The sequence below is a fragment of the Condylostylus longicornis genome, unplaced genomic scaffold, assembly GCF_029603195.1.
Source record: "Condylostylus longicornis isolate FDR11 unplaced genomic scaffold, ASM2960319v2 ptg000051l, whole genome shotgun sequence".
Classification (NCBI taxonomy): Eukaryota; Metazoa; Arthropoda; class Insecta; order Diptera; family Dolichopodidae; genus Condylostylus; species Condylostylus longicornis.
Genome location: NW_026578020.1, coordinates 958582 through 981256, shown reverse-complemented (window position 1 = coordinate 981256; position 22675 = coordinate 958582). Strand labels below are relative to the sequence as shown.

Genomic DNA, 22675 nt, shown 5'->3' with positions numbered 1-22675 from the left:
AAAGCATTAGTCTTTTGTGAAAGTGCAAAATTAAAAAAAAGTAACTGGTAAATTACTTTAAAAATATTAATAATAAATATAAAGCTATAAATTAAAACTGTTTTTTTAAATGTAATATAAAATATAATATTAATATAAAATATAAAATTATATATAATAGTTTACATGTATATATAAACTATTTATTTTTGACGGTTTTCTAATTATTATTATACAGGGTGTTTCTCATAAAGTAGCAAATATTTTCAGAGATGATTCTTTGATAAATTTCCAGCAAAAAATTCTATGTATATGTATACATACATTGATGAACAAAATTTAAAATCAAACCCATCTTATCTTATATAACAATTTTGTTATATGACTATCGATATGAAAAAGAGGGAAACTCTTCAAAAAAAAGAAAATGGTCATCATAGTATAAAAGTTAATTTCCCGAATATTAGTTTACTTTTAGGGTGTGTTTAGCCTTAAAAGTAAACTAATACACGGATTGAATTTGTTTCTTGTAAAAAAATTAGCGGTTATAATTTGTTTAAGCGAATGGTTGTGTTTACGTCTAAAATTTTTCATTTGGTGGCGTAACTGAAGTTGAAATAACGAGAAAAAATAAAACAAAAATTCTGATGTGATCTGCACATAACCAGCCGCAATTTATATTATCTAGATTAGTAAAAGTATTCCACGTACCTTGGAATGAAACTTAAAATGCGGTAAAAAGAAAATAATTCGACATTTTCTAAAATTAGAATGATTGGCATTCCGAAAGTACATTCAATTCACAAATTTGGATAAAATAATAAAACATTATTTGATTGATTTGAATTTACATACATTATTATAATTAAATAAAAAAAATTAATACTAAAAAGAGATACGCGAAATGACAGGCCATAAAATGCTGTTAAAATATCTGGAAAACAAAAAATAAAAAAAAAAATCATGCAGCGTTGGAAAAATAAATAAGGACAGGAATAAAAGCGGGTGTTTTGTGAAGAACTTTTAAGAACGAAAGGAGAAGATTTTTAGAAAGAACATCTCCAGATTCAGACAGTCGTTTAGGATATTGCACTATCGTAGTGTTAATCGTAATACTTTAAAAGCAATGTATGTCTAACTATTCAAGTCAGTGTACTTATTTTTTTTTGTTGAAAGAGACATAAACATTTACCTCTTCAACTAGCCCTTCTATTCTGAAATTGCCGACGAAATTTTCTCTACATTGTAATAAGCACATTACTTATTAATTTCACAACTATGTTGTTGTATTAGTAAAATTTAATTTATATTTTTTTTATATAAATTATAAAACAGTTATAAATTATAAACAACAAACTATATAGCAAAAATTAAAGACATATAGTTAACTATCAAATACACATTTTTGGAACTCTTAAAAACTTTTGCCGGAATATCCTACCTCAACTTAAACTGTATCTGAAAATTAAAAAACAACTTTATTAAGAATATTTATTTAATATGTATTTTTGCAATTTGAAACGTATAACATTGTAGAAAGCTTCCGATATAGAATAGGGAAATTGAAAGTTTACAGGGAAAAGTTTTTTTTTATTATGTTATGAAACTTAAGGATTCTTTATACAAGTAAAAGGTACGTAATTCTACTTAATTTCAACCATCACAATTAATATAAAACTTTATATGAAATTCTTTAGGAAGGGTTTATAATTTTTTGGATTTATTTGAACGATTATATTGAAAAGGCGAACATTGCATATACAATAAAACTGGTTAGAAAAAAATACTTAAAATTTTTATAAGAATAACTGAGTGTTGTGCTATTTGTTTTTCATTTTTTATCAAACAGTGAATGTACTTATGTTTGCTTTGTTAAATATTTCAAATTATTCTATACTTAAAATCTAGAGAGTTGTGAATTTATGAGTTTTCTGTATATTATTATGACTATTTATTTTTAAGAAATTGATATCATATTTTATAATTTTAATTGCATGTTTTTTTATTATGATTGACATACATATATAAAATGTACATCGTATTTATGTCATCAATCACACTTTTGTTCGCGTGAAATAGCAGGACAACTATGTTTAATACATAAATACATTGAAAATTTTGTTTAATCACTTTTTTTAATTTTTACAGCCGACCAGTACGTTTCGGTGTTGGCTTACCTTGTTCTATGGAAAATAAAGAAAATGCAAGACCTTATGTGATACGAGAAGACAATGATAGTGATCAAAGTGATGGTCCTATATTATATAGAGATGATGACAATGAAAGAGAAAAAAAAATAGCCAGAAAAGAAAGTTTATCATTAAAACTGCAACTACGTCCTGATAAACAGGATTTAATTAATAGAAATATTTTGCATCAACAATCTGATAATGAAATGAAGGAATCAAAAGAAACAATAGGAGCAAAATTAAGCCGAAGATTATCGATGCGACCAACAGCTGAAGAGTTAGTTGAAAGAAACATATTAAAGAGTAAGAACATTTTTATATTATATTTTAATTTTAATATATATTAATTATATATAATTTAATTATGTTCAAATAATATATACATATTTTCTTATATATTATTTGAATTTCTTTAACCCATATGAAAGAATGAAAAAACTATTATATAAATACGAAATTAAGATAGAAAAATGAAGAGTATGTTCAAAGTACTTAGCTTTGGAGTTTTTTCTTCCACAATGTTAAAGATAAATTTTACTGAAACCGGTTTCGAGGTATTTTTAAATCATTACTTTTAGTTAAAACACTTTATTGAGCAAATCATAATATTTTGATTTAATTTTTGTAGAAACGCCTTTTGTATTAATTTCTTAAGTTTCATATACTTATAAATACTCGTACAAGATAGAACTTGAAATTTTTCTAACCTGTCAACGGTTGGCTGTAGATCTTAGAGCTACTGGTTCTAATATTAAAAAGGACCAAATATGAACAATATTTTCATTTAGTAGGTGCATCAATAAATTGATAAACAAAATCATGGGACAATCATGCTTTGTGCGCTTAAAATTTGAATAGAATTCTTTTAGTAAAGGAATCCCTTTTGTTTTCAAAATTAATTTTTAGGGTATGCTTAGATTACAGAGTACACGGAAATGCTCCGTATTGTACAAGAAATCATATTGTCTTTATGCTAATTGATTTTATGTGCAATTGATTTAGTTGAGCGTTTTCATATTAGGTTTCATATTATTATTTTGTAGGTTTAAACCCGGTTCGAAGTATTAGAACTAGATGGTTAATGGATGAAGATTGGATTTTTACACGTAAGAGAAAATATAAGAAGCTGTTTTAAATTTGTTTTTACAAAATAACAACTAATTCAAGTTTGATTTGATTTAAAATTACCTTGAGTTAAATAATTCAATTAGATTAACACAAAAAACAAACAGAATTCAGTTAGTTTGACTTTCTTGCTTTAATATAACGTTATATTAATTTTAAAAACGATTTTTATCCTCGACGTATAAAATTGTGTTGTTCTTCATTTTTAACAATTTCTCCATATATTTTTTTAAATTTATTTTATAATTTATTTCATTAGTTTGATAAGAAAATCTTAAAGCTAAGAAACCTTTTACTTTGTTGCTCTTATTATTTTATTTGTCATGTTTTCTTTGTTTTGTTTCAACATTGAAGAAAAATTTTGTTGTAAAATGGGTATTATTTGTTTGGTTTTACTAATATTTTGCTCTTTATTCATTTTAAATTAGCAAATGGAACAAAAATTATTCTACTAAAAATTAGTTCAATTATTTATTTCACGGTATTATAGATTCTTTCAAATAAATGAGGGGAACCTAATAGCTTAATTTTTAGTGATATACAGGGTGTCCCGGACTCAATGGTATTCCCGAAGCAGGGTGGTAGAATACAGGCAGAGGAACAAGAATCGCCTACTGATATTTTTCTTTCTGGGCCCTTGTTCTCGAGTTATGGGGCCTCAAAGTTAGAACATGCAAAAACCGTCTTATTTTCACATATATATTTTCTCATATATTCTTCTTCATATTCTAAATTGCAAATGGTGTTAAAAACTTGCACTGTTTTTGTGGAATATTAATAACATTTTACAAATAATTTTATACTATATACTCAAATTTCAAAAAGTAGTTTAACTGCTATCATAATTAATTTTTGAAGTAACTATATATACATCAATTTGATTACACTTCAAGAATTTTTGTTTTTGCTGTATTTTCGTTATTTATCCACAAAAAACAGAGTTAATTTCCCTGGCGATTTTTGTAAACCTATTTGATTTCAAATTGAAAAATAAAAAATTTTTTGAGAGAATTTGTTTCAAGTTGCTGTAACTTGGATTTGTTTCAAGTTGCTGTAAAATGTTGATAAAAGAAGCAGTCGGTAAATATTTCATCAGTAACAGCATTTTCTTTGACATAAAACATCAAAAAGAAAAATAGGGACAAAAAATTTAAGGACGTTATATAAATATTCAGAAAAATATTCGCTTTACAAAACATGTTTTAATAGCTTGATGTATTAGTGCAAAAAAAGAGAGGAAAAAATAGTGAAATCCAAAAAAACCGATTTTTGTTTAATTTTTTAGTTTTCAATTATTTGAATGCAAAATGTATTCTGAAATATAATAGTTATTTAAAAAAGCAAAATATGCAGGAAAGGTTTTGTTTTTATCGCTACAAAAAAAATTTTAATATATTATCATAAAATCTAAGGGCTCTATCAACGCCATATATATCTATCAGGCCATCAAGATCAGAGAGCAAATCAAAAATAAATTTACATTGAGTTTAAATGGAAGCGGTGTCGGAATATATTTGTGTGAAGGAAATTGATCAATATTCTTGATTCTACTGATTCTACATATTTTTTTAAATTTAAAATTTAAATTTCAAAAAAATCGGGTGGTAAATTCCATCTGAAAAATGCATTAAAAAAAAAATGCAATTTTTAGCGCAGGCAACCTTTCTCGTCTTCCAAATAGAAGGGTACTGAATTACAGAGTAAAATTTTTGAATAAGGAATAGAATTTAAAAATAAATTGAAAAAAAGCAAAAAAATTCTTATTATAATGTAGATGGCTTTTAAAACTATACTAAATAAAATGAGAATCATAAAGAATACTCAAAAATTTCACAAAAAAAATAAAAAAAATATTTAAAATAATTTTCGGAGACGTCTTGAAAAGACGATCCATATAAATGTCACTTATAACCCACACATAATAAAAAAATTAATTATTTTATAAAACAAAATAACAATTTTTTTTTTGAAATTTTCTTAGAAATGAAAATATTTGAGACTACGTTTTTGTGTAGGAAATTTGCACTTTTTTTTACATATATGCATGTCTATGATGGTTGAAGTAGTGCAAAGTTTTGCTCTGATACATCAATCCATCCCTTCAGGACATTTTTTATTAAGATGTAAAGACTTCAGGGATTTTAAAGTGCAATTTTATGTTAAAAAACTCAGTAATATGCTGTTGATACGGGTTAGATATAAATTTTGACGTTAGAAATAATAATAAAATAAATACATAATATGTATTTTTCTTTTTAAATTATACAACGATAATTGATATTGCATATCTACTTTTGAACCGAGCTCAGCGCATAATTTTTGTGTAGCATATAAAATAATTTCCTAACTTTTATTTTAACAGCGACTACTCCCGCCGAAGAACGAAAACAGAAAGAAGAAAAGAAAAGATATCTCCTTAGGAAACTCAGTTTTCGCCCTACCGTTGATGAATTAAAAGAAAAGAAAATAATACGTTTTAATGATTATATTGAAGTAACACAGGCACACGACTATGACCGGCGAGCTGATAAACCATGGACAAGACTGACACCAAAAGATAAGGCAGCTATACGAAAAGAATTGAATGAATTCAAAAGTTCGGAAATGGCTGTACATGAAGGTAGTCGTCATTTAACGAGGTGAGTTGATAAATGAAATTTTTAAATAAAATAGGTATTCTTTGATTGTTATTCGTATATTATAAACCTTATTATCTTTTTAATATATTTTCATTAATAAAAAAGTTTTAACCTTAAACTTCTTATGCGATATTTTATGTACATTTGTCATAGTCTTCTAAATTTGGAAGAATCATACTATTTTCTAAAAATTTTAACTGAAAAACATAACTAATTAATTTCAAATATATTTAATTCAAGGTTCCACAGGCCATGACAGTTGCAATGGTGTTTTAAAGAAATCAATAAGATAAAGATTACTTGGGGCAATACAGAGCTAGAAGACATTAAAACTACAATCATTACAGAAGTTAATGTAGAACAATTGATTTTCGATTCAACGTATATCTTCTGATATTAAACTAAACTTAATATTTAATTTTTTTTACTAATTTAAATTAAAATTGGTTAAAATAAAAAAACAAGTTAATTTCCAAAAAACAAAAAACCAATTATTATAATAGAACTTTAAAATATAAATTTTGTTATTTTTTGTCCATTTTAGTTTTACCTAATTTGTGAAAATACAAGTAATTGTCTCAATTACTACACAGTTAAGAATTATTATTATTGTTAATGATAAAAAACTGACATTAAACTATTCATCGAAACTTAAAAAAAGAAAAATTAAAGCAAACATTTATTTATAATAAAAGTTACAAGTATTATTTTTTATGTATTGGTTATAAAAGCTTTAAATAAAGATAAATATTAGTTTAAACTTAACATAATTTATATTTATTTTTAAAGAATTGAAACTTTTGTTTAGTATCTTTTTTCACTTAAGAATACTTCATTAATTTTGTAATTTATAACATAAATTTTAAAGGATACAAAATATTTTTTAAGAAAAATTGTAGTAACAAGTTGAAAAACTTATTTAAAATTTGATATCTTTTAATAAACCATTAATTAATTCCAAAATCGGTATGAGTTTGTTAAATTGAATAATTTATGTTTTTTTATTTCATATATTTTAAGATAACTTTAATATGACGTTCTATTACATCTTTAAATGGATGGATTGATTCATTTTTATTAGGGGACTAGTTCCAAAATATCTATATTATAATTTGTTATTATACATTATATAACGAGCCTCATTCTAGTTGTCGAAGTAGAGCGACAATTGTCGTTACGACTTGAATTTGATATTCTAAGCCGCGATCGCAGTGACAATCGTCGGGGAATAGCGGGAAAATGTGTTTCAGCCATGTTCCAGTTGTCGTTTTGATGCGGGATATGTCGTAATAAAACGACGTTTTTTGTCGAAAAGTATTTACAAGTGACAAGAAAGTAAGATTCACCAAAAATGCAAGTTAAAACAAAACAATTTAACAAAATCATAAAAAAATTAAATTTATACATATCAAGTCATAAAATATATAATTGAATTTTTGTTTTTACCGTGAAAGTATTTATAAATTTGAAGAATTGGAAATTTCATGACAGTGCACGCCTTTTACGGGTACTCGTTTTTTCCTCGAATATATTCAGTAAATATACAAAGGCCTCCTTTAGAAGTCTGTAATAGTTTATAAATCTGTGAATAAAATAAAATGTTTGCAACTAATTTACTAGAAAAAATTTGGCAAATCCAATGGAATAGAGCCGTCGCTAATCTTAAATCTTTCGATCCTCAATTGTTGTTTTTTTTTTAATTTCATCTCTACCGGAATGAGATGAATTCGTAAACTATAATGCAAATTACATTTTTTATTATTTAAAAATATAAATATATATACTGAAAATTTTTTTTAGTTTGAACTTTACTCGCCGAAATTTCTTTTTAAAATGTATCAATTTCATTTTAAACGTTTCATTTTCGATTATTTCTCGCAGAATACCACATTTCAAATGATGTGACAGCGACAACGACAAACGTCACGTAAGTGGCGCGACAACTAGAATAAGGCTCAACATTAGAAAGTTTCTTCGTCGCCAAACTAATATTTAAAATTTAAATATTTAGTTTACCTTTCAAGATTTTTAATATTTTCTTTGTGAATTTAAATTAATGTGGTCCTAATTTGATACTGTTATCAAATTCTATATTAATATAAGTTTTATATTTTTATCAAACTAATAAAAGTGTGTTTGTGAAAGAAGACCGTGACTTCAATAATGCTTTATAAAAAGTTTAAGTACCATATTAATACGATTGTATTACCGTTTCAGAGATTTCACTATCTTTACATTGCACAAAAAACTGCCATAGCTTTTGATACATTTTGCAATACAATTTTTACAATATTAATACGTAATTTGGAGTTTGCTTGAAAATTTCAATTTAAAGCTCTGTGCAAATGTTAATTTTTAACAAGCGTTACCACTTCATTAAAAACATATCATTTTTATGCTGCATTTTGGGAAAACACTTAATAACTAGCATTTTATTGCTGAAAATATATGCTACTTTATTTAGTTGGTTATTTCTGGCAATATTTATATGATATGTATAGGAAAAGCTTGCTCGATTTTTTTGATACCCAATTTACTTTTATTTTACGTACCCACTACGTATAGAGCGCATTTAGGAAAAATGTACAATGTCAACAGCTTTTACTAAACTTTTTGGAATGTGATACTTTGTAAAGTTTAAGTATTAAGCGCATTATTGAAGTCACGGAGATTGATAATAAAATACAGCAGTCTCTCTTATAACGTAGTCTTTTACTATATAATTTTGATATATGATTTGGATTTTATTTTTCTCATATATTTTCATTTAATCTTATATTTATCTCGTTTAATGTTTTTTTGTGGAAAAAAAAGTCTGTTACTGTAAAAACCTCACAAAAATCTTTAAACGTGTGATAATGTCCTTTCTTTCACATGTAAACTCCTCTCTAAGTAGATACTTTTAGTAAACTGTAATTTAAGCAAACATGAAGCATTAGTCTTTTTGAACCTCCTATAATGTAATTTCACTTAAACTAGAAATTTTCGGTCCTAAAAATTACTCTAATTTGTGTTACAATCTATCTTATGGATAATCTATATATATTATATTTTTCAAAATTTTCTCCTGTTCTTTCTGTCCTTTTTTGTGTATTTTTTGTGTAAACAGAAATACAAAAAAAAAAAAGCCAAAATATTAAAAGCAAAAAAGAATAGAAAAAAAAAATCGGCTTTTGCATAATATTAAAAAAAGGACAAAAACACAACAAGAAATAAAAAAGTATCCAGTTACATTATAATTTGTCGAAAACCCTAAACATTAAAAAGCTTTTGATTCAAAGTAAGAGAATAAAATACTCCAATTGTACACAATCTTGGTGATTGTACAATCCCGACCTTAATGTGAACATTGTAAAGCTGTTAATTTTAAAGATGAATTAAAAACCAGGTGTTGTCTCAAAGATGAACTGTGTCATCTATCTTCTCAAAGTGATTCTGAACATTTTCCCGCTTTATTAAAGAATCTTTTTTATGGGAACTGATGCAAAATGTCAATTCGCATCAATAAATGCTAAAACTGAAAACATTCTGGGTCACGGGTCATACCGTTTCGAAATTCCCGGTGAAGTATATTATTATGATTCAGAAAATAGTAAAATCGAAAATAACTTGCAATTTAATTCTGTTCAAAATCTTATTCAATAGCCTGCTTATAAGTTCTATATTAATACTACTTAGAAATCTATCAGTAAATAAAGGGTCATGCAATGGAACTAGAATGACTGTGAGAGGGTTTTATTAAAACGTTATTCAACTAAAAATAATCAATGGCACATTTCCTAGAAGTGTTCATTTTATCTCTAGAATTTTGTCCTGAGGACAAACTTTTAATAAAGTCGGACTCCATCTCCCCCCACCAAAAATGGGCAATTATATGCAACATGTTCAAAGAAAATAGAATTCCATTAGTATATAAACCAATTTGATATGTGGCACAATATGGTTAAATAGTAAATTTCTTAACTTAGGTAGAAGAAGCCAACCACTCCTTTTTTGCGCTTGCAAAGTTTGAAAAATGTTTATGGTTTCGCTACAGTAAATAGATGGCATTTTTAGAGTTTGAAGAATTATAACTCTCAGAGGGGCAGATAGGTAAAAATTTTCTTCTACGGAAATGAGTTTCCAGTAAAGATTTATGTTTAGACATGTTGTTTGATTTCGCCAAAGAAATCAAATTCGCTAGTGCGTGTAGCGAGGAGGAAGGACTAGCACACTTCCTGCATTCCTAAATTTTGCAGATTCACTGCAAAATGCAGTTGCCCACATGGCTCGCGCCCACACATAACATACAACTCTCAGGTATTTGACCTCTGCGTTCCTTCCTACCAGCTCCGTCGTACATGAAGTGCTCGTGTTCCAGCTTCCTTCTCCTAATATAATGTACCAGGGTGTATGCGGCTGGTGAAACTTTTTGTACAAAGAATCACCTCATACGAGTACTAACATTTAGTGATGATGGCAATATTATCAGCATAAGCTCGGAAATTAATTATTTAACCAAGCAGCTCATCAAGAAGCCCATTTACTACCAAAATTCACATGAATGAAAATAGACTCTGCTGGCGTCCCCTAGCCACGCAAATCTTTAGGGTATCATGCGCCACTACAGAATCTGCCACTCTTGTAACTTACATATTGGACATCTATTGGGAGTTGGTATTAGTCACTATTTCCCACAGACCTCTGTATAATTATGTCTGTTATCTTGTCGATCGTCTTCAGTAAAAACGATGTGGTGCTAATAGATCTGAATGACTTGGCCACCATTTGCGTCTTTCCCACTTTGGGGATAGTGACCATCTTGGTAGGATTCAGGGATGTATTCGAGCGCCAGGCTGCTTCAAAATACTCTTACTGAAAAAAACATAATTTGCTCCAGTTCTCGTTTCGGTAGAGGTGATGAAATCCCGTCATCTTGAAGTCTTGAAGGGCTGGAAATAACCTACAGCCCATTTTATCGTTTGGTGTGTAAATATAAGTGCAGTACCTTCGGAATTCTTCAGAATGTAATGTTTTAAATTCTCACGCTGCCGAAAAAATGCTTTCATTTTAGATGCAACAATCCAGCCCTCTGAAAGATTATATGATCTTGGAGAACGATCTGAAGCTTCTTCGACTAACCAGAGGTTATTAATTTCACCTTTAACTCTTTCCGGGTACCTACAGTCACAGTCCAAACTTAGGATTTGTCAAGGTGCGGCCTTAACATCCCTTGGTACACTAATGAGGCAACTCGATTCAAAAGCAACGACTATGGCCTCCAAGTTCTTAACAGCTCAGAGGTCATCTTTGTACACATCCAGACCAAGATGGATGGATTGATCGTCCGATATCTTCTTCGACACCCTTCAGATTTTCGGGTAGCTGAACGTAGTATTCATTCCCTGCATTACATACTTCTAGGTTTTCCTTAATTAAAAATTTTAGCAAAGGCTCACCTGGTGTTTTTCTATGGCTTGTCTGCCCCTTGTATACCCAGGTTTCGTCTATCACGGCTGTGCTCAGATATTTTTTGATAAACATCTTTTCCTTTATTATCTGGGGTTAAGCAACGGCTTAACATGTATTTGAATGTACAACAAAATGTTTGAAGAGAATGTTTGAGCAAAAGATACATAGATAAAATTAAAATTGTATACGAGTTATGAAAATGATTTGGTACTGGTTTTGTTAATGTTTTGTCGATTTTGCTTCGTCAATCGCTTTTACATTTATTTCGGTAAATTATTTTTTCTCCTTATGCATTTCTTAAAGCAATAACTATGTTTTAAACGCATATCTAACAACATTGAAAAAGTGTTCTTATTGACAGTTAATTGTGCAGAAATCCAAAATTCAAACTGCAGAACAAAAAAGTAACACCATGTAACCTTTAGCAAATTGCATAATTTGGAAAATATTTAGTTGCTTTTTTACGTCAAAAAAAAATTGCCAAACCGTACTCTTAAATTTTTCCTTAATTCCATGTTGTTTTCAATTTTTGTTTTCGAAAACACTCCAGTAAATTCAAAATGCAAAAAATTATTTTATATTTTATTATGCAAACTAACATTCATCGGCTCATTCCTACTACAATCCGTATTAAGTTGATTAAAACCTATACCGACCTCAAGTTATTTTGATTTTTAAATTTGATCTATATCAAAAATTTCTCTACGAAAAGGAAGGATTTAAAGTGTATCAATATGAGCCGTTTTTCTTCAGAAGGGAAGGATCAGACCAAGTAAAACAACACAATGCAAAAAGGAGAAGCACGGTAAGTCACCAAAACCTGACATGCGCAATCCAAAATGGGTCTAACGTTTGATAAACAAATATGTTTTCCAATGTAAGAGCTAGCAAACTTCTTTTGCTACCTCATAACGAAATCTGATCTAGAATTAAACCATGTAAAAATGGGTCTTAAATGCAAGTTTCTGTCATCCAAGCGGTATATTTATTTGGTTATGGGAACTTGTTTTGACGAGCGAACCTAAAATCTGACACTTATAAACGTTCCATTCTAAACCATTACTATGCCCCAAAAATAAATCGTCCAAGTCGATCTGCAACTTCGGATAATCACTCTATCAAAAAACTGTTTTGTTAAGTTCTGTTCATCCGCATAAAAAATAGTGGACCCAATTGGCTAGCTAGCGGGCCACCGGAACGTAAACAAAATTTTTAAAAGATCAGTTTTTTCAGTCTTCTGAAACTGGTTTCAAACTCTGGACACCAAACCCAATCTCTGAACCCTCTAATACCATACTGATTTACACAGATAAAAGGTTTACAATAAGAGCAAAAGTAATGAAATAATTGATTTGAATCTTTCTGTATGATTACTGTTTTGACTCTATGAATAAAAACCACTTTTGAGGTATTGAAATTTTCTCAAAGCTAGTGCCTATTTTAAACATTGAAAAAGTAATTTTTCGGTTTTAAACGTTCAACACAACTTTTTTGTTCAAGATGAAATCGTTTAATTCCATCCAATATTCGTAATTTTTTTTGTACCTTTTTTTGTACAGAATTTTTCGTTGTCATTCAAAAATCGAAATTTTTATGGTAGTATAGCATCAGAATTTTTTTTTCAGATTCATCAGATGAATATTATGAAATACTCGTATTTACATATAAAATATATTGAAAATGAAATTTTATTTAAATAAATTTTCTTATTTTCCTATTTTTTTTTATTTTGTTTTTTTTTTTCTTGGTAATCTATAGCCATAAAAAAGAAGTCATGGTGAAAATATGTCTTGTCTAAAAGCGTAACTGATTATGAACTTTATATTTTTGACAATTTTAAATCGGTATTAAAGCTGTCTAATAAATTTTACTCTTCGGAACTTGTTTCGCCGCTCTAGAAAGAAATCTTTCTTAAGGCAGACGCAAGAAAGATTCTAAAAATGACGTCGCTAATTATAATTAGATAAATAAGAAAAATAAAATTGCAAACTTTCGGTCATTTCAAACATGTTTGAGCTGCTGATTTGCGACGCTCTCTATGATTACTGTTTTTACTTTATGAGTGACTAATCTTGTTAAAAACACGTCTATCGTCTCAAATAACATGGAAAGCTTTTTTTTTTGCTGCCTCCGAAGTCGTAACCTTAAAGTTATAATAATAAAGCTTTCAGTATACTTCCACTACCTAGATCACTTCATTCCGTTCAAATTAAATTTGCAACATAGTTAAGTCTATGGTGTTTCCTAAAGCGTTCACTTAAGATATATGAGATTTAGATTTAGTAGCCATTCCATAGTATTAATAGGGTTTTTCAATCAATGAGCTTTTTAAGGTTTTCTTTGCCTCATTTGTTCTGTGACGAGCCCGCATTTCTATTGTATTATTTATTCCCTACTTTGAGGACAAATACAAAGTACAAAAATGATTTTTAAAACGAGTTATGACCACTTTATATATGCGTCTTTCTTAAGTAAAAACAGTTATTGTTACCTTCAAGCTTTTACAGAAGTTCTTTGCAATTTAAAATGTCAAAGAAATAAACAACCAATAGATTTCTAGATAATGCTGAACTTAAAAAACTCAGATAAACAGTAAGAGTCCCATTCGAATTACTGTCAATTATCAAAAAATTGAATTATCAAAAAAGTGTTTATTGAGAGAACAAGAAAATTCGAAAAGTTTTTAGAAATACTTTTGGTTATTATATGACTATTGATTATTAGACCCTTGTATGCTTTTTTCGATATTTTGTTGTTTCCGATAGTTCGTTTAATTATTTTCCTTATAAAAAGGAGTAATATTTTTTGTTTAGCTTTCTTTCATGCAATTATGCACAAATGTATGTACATAAGTATATGAATAAGTGTTTTGCTGCATTCATACATAATATGTATATAATATGTACATATGTATAAAATGTCTATAATATTCGTTTTTGTAGGTAAAATATGTTAATAATAATAATAAAGATAAGGGAGTATGAGGCTAAATAAGCTATAAGATATTAGCATAAGCTGTGCTATTTTACAATTACGAACAAAAAGAATGTTTAAATAAGTATGTTTAAAAATATTTTTTCTTGACTACTTGTTTATAAGGCAACAATACTCGTAATTTTTAAATTTAAGGGAATACACATAATATGTACATATTATAAATTTGTTGTATGCATGTATCTTTGTATATTAGAAACGAATATAGAACTTTTGGATTGTGTGCTTCACTTTAACATTTTCTTTGAGATAGCATCCAAAATCTCATGTGAATAACCGCATATTAACGAACACAATACTTAAGCATGCGCTCTGAATTCTGCAAATTTCAATGTACCTTTTTTTATTCAAAAATTCAGTTTACATTTTTTTTTATTTCTTTCTTTTTGTTTTTTTTTTGTCATAAGATTGAATATGGGCCCATTTGTACGATATACATATGAACGTTTCTGTAGATATATTAGATGGTTGAGATTAAGATTTTATTATGATCCATACAGTATGAAATATTTTAGAATCAATAAATTTTCCTATACAAAAATTTATGCTGGACGTAATAAAACGAAGCTAACATAAAATTAAAAGAAAAAAAAACAAAACCAACAATATAAAGAAATCAGAAGCATAAACGAAGCAAAAAAAAAATGTAAATAAATGAAAAGGATAAAATTAAAAATTGAAGAAACAAAAAGTGAATCCTTCTCATACAAGAAGTTAATTTTTTTCCGTATAAAAGATAAATTTTCTTTTCTAGAACTTTAAAATTATTCCAGTTAATAGTTAATACCGGGCTAGTGCACATCATAACATTTCGGTGTTATGTTTTATTTTTCATTTTTTATAAAAAGGAAAATATATTATACATAATAAATAGTTTTTATTTAAAAAATTAAACGCAATAAAAAATAATTCATTTTTTAATATTAGTATATAAGAAAATGAAAAATAAAATAATTAAGCATAACATACATAAATCATAATTAATACGTTAGTATTTTATTATACTTAAATAAGAATTTTTTAGAGACAATTGAAGTAGGAATAATTTCAGATTATTACGTATCGATATATGTATGTATGTATGTATGTATCTATATATTTACATCGACATATTTTCATCATTCATGAACTATCTATATAAATCAGGTTTCGTATAATATGTTTTTAATATTTTATATTAATAAGTGATAACTCTGTGTATTTTTTCTAAATATAATTTATATATGTGCAGATAGATGTACACAAGTTTATTGCATATAAGAGACTTTAAAATTTTTATACAATTTAACACTAATTTTTACAAAAAAACAATACAATTTAACTTTAATTTTCTACAAAAAAAAAATGTTATAAAAAGAAAATATTAAACATTCATCCATTTTTCCAAACTATTCCGTTATTTTCACAATAGAAAAAAAATAGTACATGGGTGTATGAATTATATATTTATACAAATACATCTCTAAGAAGAAATATATTTATATATATATATATATATATCATTATTTTAAACATTGAATTAAGGTGAGCTTCTCAGAATAAAATAAGTATTAAAAATACTTATATTTTTGTTATCAGAACTAACATTTTTGCACTTGTATTTAAATATTGTGTGTACCCATACTTACATACATGCAAATTATACATAAAAAATGCACTACTTACAAAAATATACTCCTTTTTTTATTCAATATATGCGTGTTTTTTTGATAACGCATTTTTTTACGCCCTTCAAATTCGTAAATTTTGAAAATATTTTGAATAATTTTTCCGCTCATCAATAGTATTTTGTACTCATAGTTCATATATATATAACTATGTACATGTGTATGGATAAACAATAATTAGGTCCACAAATATTCATTCATATTGAATTTTGATAAGAAAAAAAGATACTTATACTAGGATGCGTTGATGTGTATATACCCTACATGCTCTACAATTAAAAATTCAAAGAACCTACAACAATATAATGAACAATCAATAAATGGACATATATATGTATATTCTTATACATAAAAATATATGTAGAACCGATAGATAAATACATAACGGTATAATAAAATTGTATAGTCGCAATTACGTTTTTTGATGTTGTGCACCTTTATTTTATAGAGTGCAATTACCTCATACTTGAAAAAAATAAAAAAAAATCAATATGAAAAACAAATTAGTGAAAAATGTGTGTAAAAATATAAAATGAATTAGTGTGCATATAATACTCAAATATATAATTACATTTATATAATTATGTATATATATATACAGTTATTAATATACTGTACATAATTATTTTAATAAAGATATAAGTACATATTTATACCCGTAAACCTTAAAGCCTATGCAAAAAAACAATAAAAATTTAAGATTTACAAGTATTTTTTTTTAATAATGTTTAAAATATAAAAACAATTTATTTTATTTATAAAAAAAAGGAAAACCAGGCAATTCTACATGCATATTTACTAATTTAATGAACAAGTTATTGAACCTGCAAATTTCGTTAAGGAAAGCGAAGAATAGATAAACGTTAATATACAAGTTTAAATGAACGTTTGTTTCTCAAAATAACGATTAATAAAAAGGAAAGCAAAGAATTGTTCTTTATGTTTAATTCTTATTATATGTATTATTATATATATGTATGTATATAAACAAATAAATAATGCGGTTTAAAATATTTTGAATATAAGCATAAAAAAAACATAGAAATAAATAATAACAATTAAAATAAAAAATTAAAAAGTATTACACTATCCAAAAAGGAAAAATTTTCAAAAATACTAAATAAAAATGTGCACAAGCATCTAAAGTACATGGTATTTTAATATCGATAAGCAAAAATTATAACAATAAGTGCATATACACATATATGCATAAATGAAAGAAAAAAAAACAGCGAAGATTGTTATACACATATAATGATTAGAGCATATTATATACATGTATGCATAGGTATATATATGTTTGCGATTGAGTATGATTATATGTATATTATATATATTTAAATATACCGTGTATATTTTCTACTTATTCCATTTTTATTTTAATTATTAGAAAATAAATATTTTTTCAATTTCCCATTGTTTTTTTTATATCAAAGCTACCTACATACATATATTTACACATTAGTACATAAATTTTTAACTTTGAAATGAACCTTAAAGCACAATTTGTGCGTACTTACGCACATAATAATTATAATATGTGTACCCAAGTATATGTACATATAAATATGTGTACGTGCGTAATGCTTTTTAATTAATATTACATTTACGAAAAGTTTTACTTTTTTATCCTAAATAATTTATTCTAATTGAAATTCATGTTTTTTAACGAGAAAGTTTAATAAGTCCTTATCTTTTGGTTAACATAAATACAAATAGAAGTATAAGTAACTAAGCATGTTATACCATACTCATATATATAATAGGCACATACGCATATATACTTTAAATAAAAACATTTTTGTTTGTATTCAGAAATGCAGTTACTCTTTTTATGAAAAGAAAAATATAGCCGTCCTCCATTATATTTAAAAAATCGTGCGGGATTATTTTAAATAAATTATTGCATATTTTTTCGAAAAAAAATTCACTTTTATGTTAGTTATATATATATATATATATATATATATATATATATATATGTATATATATATATATATATTAATATATACAATAAATATAAGTATGCAAATCATATTTCTGTCGTTCTATTTGTAAAATAAATTAAATTTTTTTTAAATATTTTATAAGTATGTATGTATGCGAAGAAAGATGAAAATACATATATTTAGCATTCGCGGTATGGGTAAATATATGTATTAAATACATACATTAATATAATAGTATGTGCATACAGTTATGCCTGGTAACATACGGATGGTGTTATACATATGTACGGAGCCACCGATAAATTGCACAAGTTTCAACTTAAGATTTAAAATTTAAAAATAAGTTTTTAGAGTAACCATAATCAAATTATGTTTTTAACTATGAATTTTGGCAAGTCTGTATATACAGTATTAACAATATTATTATTTATTGTGTATATACTTGTGTGTACTTATCTACATATTATTTACATACGTGTAACTTCCATATGAGGAACTTCCTTTAAATATTTATTTAAACCTTAAACTATTTCTTATAACATATTCTTTTGATAGATTTCTTTAATTGATTGAGATTTTATTAAGTAAACAGGCTTTGTATATATGTACATACATATAAGAAAAAGTCGTAATTAATACATAAATAAATACCTGCTGTTACACATAATATAACAGTAGAAGAAGTTGTAATACACAATATCTTCAGCAATTACCGTTATTAAGATAAGACAAAATTAAAAAAATGATGCTTATATGGTAGATAAAGTGTTAAAATAAAAAGCATGCGCTTAAAACATGGAACTAATGTATAGCCATAACATAGAATTTATAAATTATTCTTTTAAGAATATTTACTTTATTTCTACTCTAATTAATTGGTTATTATAATGTAAAATAAATAAATAATTTGCTTTAAAATTTTGAACGTACCAAGTTAACAACTTATTATTTCAAAAGTGTAATTAATTTAAAAAAAACTAAGTGATTTTGTTTTCTGTGAAGAACAACGGCATCAGCCGCAAAGGTATCAAAATGGCAAGTTTTATTCATTATTTGAATATAAATAAAACAATGAGTTTATATCAATGGTGGAAAATGTAATATGTTTTACTAATTCGCTATGCGGAATAAATAAAAAAGCACTTAAAGCTAAACCATAGATAAATTTGATAATGACGACTGCTTTCTAATACTTTTTAGGAGCCAGTATATGAACTATAATAAACATCGCTCGCATAATCTTTACTAATACTATAGGAAATAGTTTCTCTTGTAGCTTAATTGTCAAAAGTGGATCACTTATTTCTAGTGATATTCCACAAGATTCACAATACTTTTTCCACGATACAAATTTGAATTTTAGTTCAAAAAATTTTTCATTTGTATGTATACGTTACATATAAAATGAATATGTTTGAGATATTTTGATATGTTTGAGAGTTGGAAAGCAAGTCACAACACTAAAAAAATTAACAACTTACAGGAAATCAATATTCTTTTTAGACATGTTTTCCAGTCAGAGTAAAAAATTAAATATTGCAAAATAAATTCTGCTTCTGTTTTGCCAATTTTTATAGGTTGGAGCAAAACTTATATTATACATTTTTATATACATATATGTAAGTATATTATATTATATTATAATATAGTATACATTTAAAGTATATAACGTACATACATATATTATATATACACTTGTATACTCCCAACATAACGATAATTTTATAAAAAATCTGTTTTTGCTGTTAGATATAGTAAGTGCTAACCGGCTTAGACAATATTGTGGTTGAGATTTAAGTGCGCACATGTTTATGTGAACAATATAATTTATAGTCAACGATAACTTAATTTTTAGCACTTTTCCAAAAAATTTTCGAAAAAAAAGTGCTTATTAGTTTCACTCTGTCCGTCCGTCCGTCCGCCGATCCGTGTCTTCAAAACTTCTACACCCTTGAAGATAGAAGGCTGAAATTTTGTATGTACATAGATCTTTACTAGAAACTTATTTCCGTAGAACAAAATTTTTACCTATCTCCCCCCCTCTAGAAGTTATACCCTCCCAAATCCCTAAAAATGGTCTTTTTTAAGCTATTTGTTGCAATGAAACCATAAGCATTTTTGAAATTTTGCAAACGTATAAACGCAGCGGCTTGCTTCCCCTAGCGTGGTATACTATAGTTAAACTTTAGGAAAACAAAATGGCCGTTCAAATTTGCCATTATCTAAAGCCCGTTTTTTCAAAATTTTTGATGTCGTTTATCTTCTAGACCTCAACCTCTAGAAGCCTGAAATTTTAAGGGCTTTGAGACACTAATAATGTTCTATTTTGTTAGAAAAAAATTTTTTCCATCTCCACCACCTCTCAAGTTATCGCCTTTTGAAATTTGTAAAATTTGAGTTTTTGACGCCTTATATTTCCGAAACCGGAACCTTTTTTAAATTTCTATAAACGCAAAAAGCTAATGGTAAATTCCATGACAATAAAAAAGATAATTATTTTTCTTAACTCACGCAATTAACCCTTAAAATCGAGCATTATGTTAACCCCTCTTTATATTAATTTTTGCTTTATTTCAAAGACTGCATAAATCGTTCATACTAAATATATGCAATCCTAGAAATAGCTTTGTATATGAATGAAATAATTTTAATAGTGTGATAGGTATGCATAGACTGTATTTAAAAGCAGTATTTTACTTGCTGAAGGGAAAAGTGCTACAATACAAACCATTGGTTTGACCAAACTTTATTATTTCTTTTTTCAGAATTATCTATGAGCGAACAATAATTAAGATTTTACAAAAATTTTGACTGTCGGGATTGTATTTTGATTTTTATTAAAATTTATTTGCATAAAAAAATCATTGAATATCAGCAAACATAGATCTTAAAATTGATTAATAAAATGTGGTTTAATATCTATACTTTTGTTTATGCTGTAGGGATAATTCTATTTTGATAATATTTGGTAACTGGTATATTTTCAACTTTCAGTATTAAATTTAAAAATCGGTGATATTTTATATGATATTAATTATTATAATGCAAATTCATAATTGAAAACTAATATTAAAATTGGTTACATACAAGTTCTTTGTACTATAAATGGGTACGTATATGTACATAAATATGTACATCAATAAGAGTAAATAGTGAAGTTCAATATAAATCATATGTATTTTCATAAAAAACATGACTGCCAGAAAACCCTGACTCCACAAAATATAAAACTTTTAAAATTTAAAATATAATTACAAAATGGAATAAAAAGAGCATATAGTTAGAATATGTGACGCGCTATTTTAAGTGTTTGAATGATTTATAACTTACTTGCATGTAATGTATGCGAAGAAATATTAAAAGAAAAGTGTAAATTAAAAAATACATAAAATAATTTAAGAGAAAATAAAAAAATTTATAGGAACTATAAAAATGCTCTTTTCAAATAATTCATAAAGGATGTAATGGAAAACATTACTCATTTGCTCAAACAATGGATTTACCCAGCCTTTTAAAGGCTGTTTTGATCCTCTGCATGTTTCAAGGTAAGTGATTTTATTATGTAAGTAAAACGTTATATTTTAAACAAGCAATCAAAAGTCTCGAAGGTTGAACTAATGTCTTTACATCTAACCATAAAGATAATAACAGATATAAAGACAGATTTTTCCTTATACAGAGTGATTCAGTAATCAGTGACATAACATACATATACCATCATTTAGGGCATCAAAAATGAGTAAAATTTTTATTAAGAACTAGCTGTCAAATATCAACTGTTTTCGTTGTAAGTATAAAATAAAATATGTAAGTGTGTTCATTTGTTGGTGAACATTTCTTTTCTTTTTATATTGCGGGAGCTTTGACCGTAATGTTTATTATAATTGAATAAAAACACTTTTCCAAAAACATAGTAAAATTTAAATAAATTTCAGTAAGTTTCTTGGGTCAGTCTCTAAAGTGTATCTTAGAAATTATGCATTGTTTTCCAATAGCTTGACGTATGTTTCTTTTAAAGATATGAAGATATCATATTTTAAAAAAATCTGATGTGGTCAGCATATGACCAACCGCAATGTGTATTGTTTAGTTAAGTGAAAGTGTTACAGAATACTATAAAAATGTCTGTTAAATACTTATTTCCAATTTTTAGGGCGTTAGTAAGCTTTTAGTTAACATACCTAGCAAAATGTAAATTTGGCTCTTAGTAGAGTTTCGCTTTGTGCTACCCGAACTCCCTCAAATGCTCGCCAGTTTGTGTTGGTAATAACCAGAACTTAAATATCAAATTTTAGGAAACTCCGTCAATTAGTTTCATAGATATGGTGAAAAATGTAAATTGACCCGCAGATCAGTTTTCGAGCCTTGATCTTTTCAAAAAATTTATATGTTCATTGTTTTAATGCGAAGAATTTAAATATTAAATTTCTTTATATATGCAAAAATTTATATATAGTTCAAAAAGTTTCCAGTTGCTGACGCCTGATTTTTCCAAAAGTTAGGAGGTTTCGTTGACGGTAGAGCGAAGCTTATATATCAAATTTCAAGTGAATCTGTTGAATATTTTCTTTAAAATGCTGAAAAATGTAAAACAGACCCGTTAAAAAGAGCAGTTCCCCAATCCTGATATATCCCAAAAGTTGATCAATCCGTGCCATAGTCGAAATAAACTTACATATAAA

The 22675-nt window shown here is 26.7% G+C and overlaps 2 protein-coding genes across 10 annotated transcripts in view; both read left to right on the top strand.

Moving 5' to 3' along the window:
* Positions 1–6620, top strand: part of LOC129611518 (phosphatase and actin regulator 1) — a 112085-nt gene extending 105465 nt beyond the window's left edge. For 2 of the 7 annotated variants that reach the window (XM_055524704.1, XM_055524701.1), the window contains 4 exons: positions 2128–2471; positions 3212–3274; positions 5656–5932; positions 6173–6620. In XM_055524704.1, the coding sequence (XP_055380679.1) occupies positions 2128–2471; positions 3212–3274; positions 5656–5932; positions 6173–6188 (700 nt within the window). In that variant the 3' untranslated portion in view covers positions 6189–6620. The remainder of the gene's footprint in view (positions 1–2127; positions 2472–3211; positions 3275–5655; positions 5933–6172) is intronic. The other 5 variants (XM_055524706.1, XM_055524703.1, XM_055524708.1 and 2 more) reach the window with 5 other exon arrangements.
* Positions 6621–14944: 8324 nt separating this feature from the next.
* Positions 14945–22675, top strand: part of LOC129611547 (cell adhesion molecule Dscam2) — a 53935-nt gene continuing 46204 nt past the window's right edge. Inside the window, exons 1-2 of one of the 3 annotated variants that reach the window (XM_055524742.1) lie at positions 14945–15364; positions 21197–21538. In XM_055524742.1, coding sequence (XP_055380717.1) covers positions 21487–21538 — 52 coding nt within the window. In that variant the 5' untranslated portion in view covers positions 14945–15364; positions 21197–21486. Of the gene's footprint in view, positions 15365–18762; positions 19018–20987; positions 21539–22675 lie in introns of those variants that run through there. The other 2 variants (XM_055524743.1, XM_055524741.1) reach the window with 2 other exon arrangements.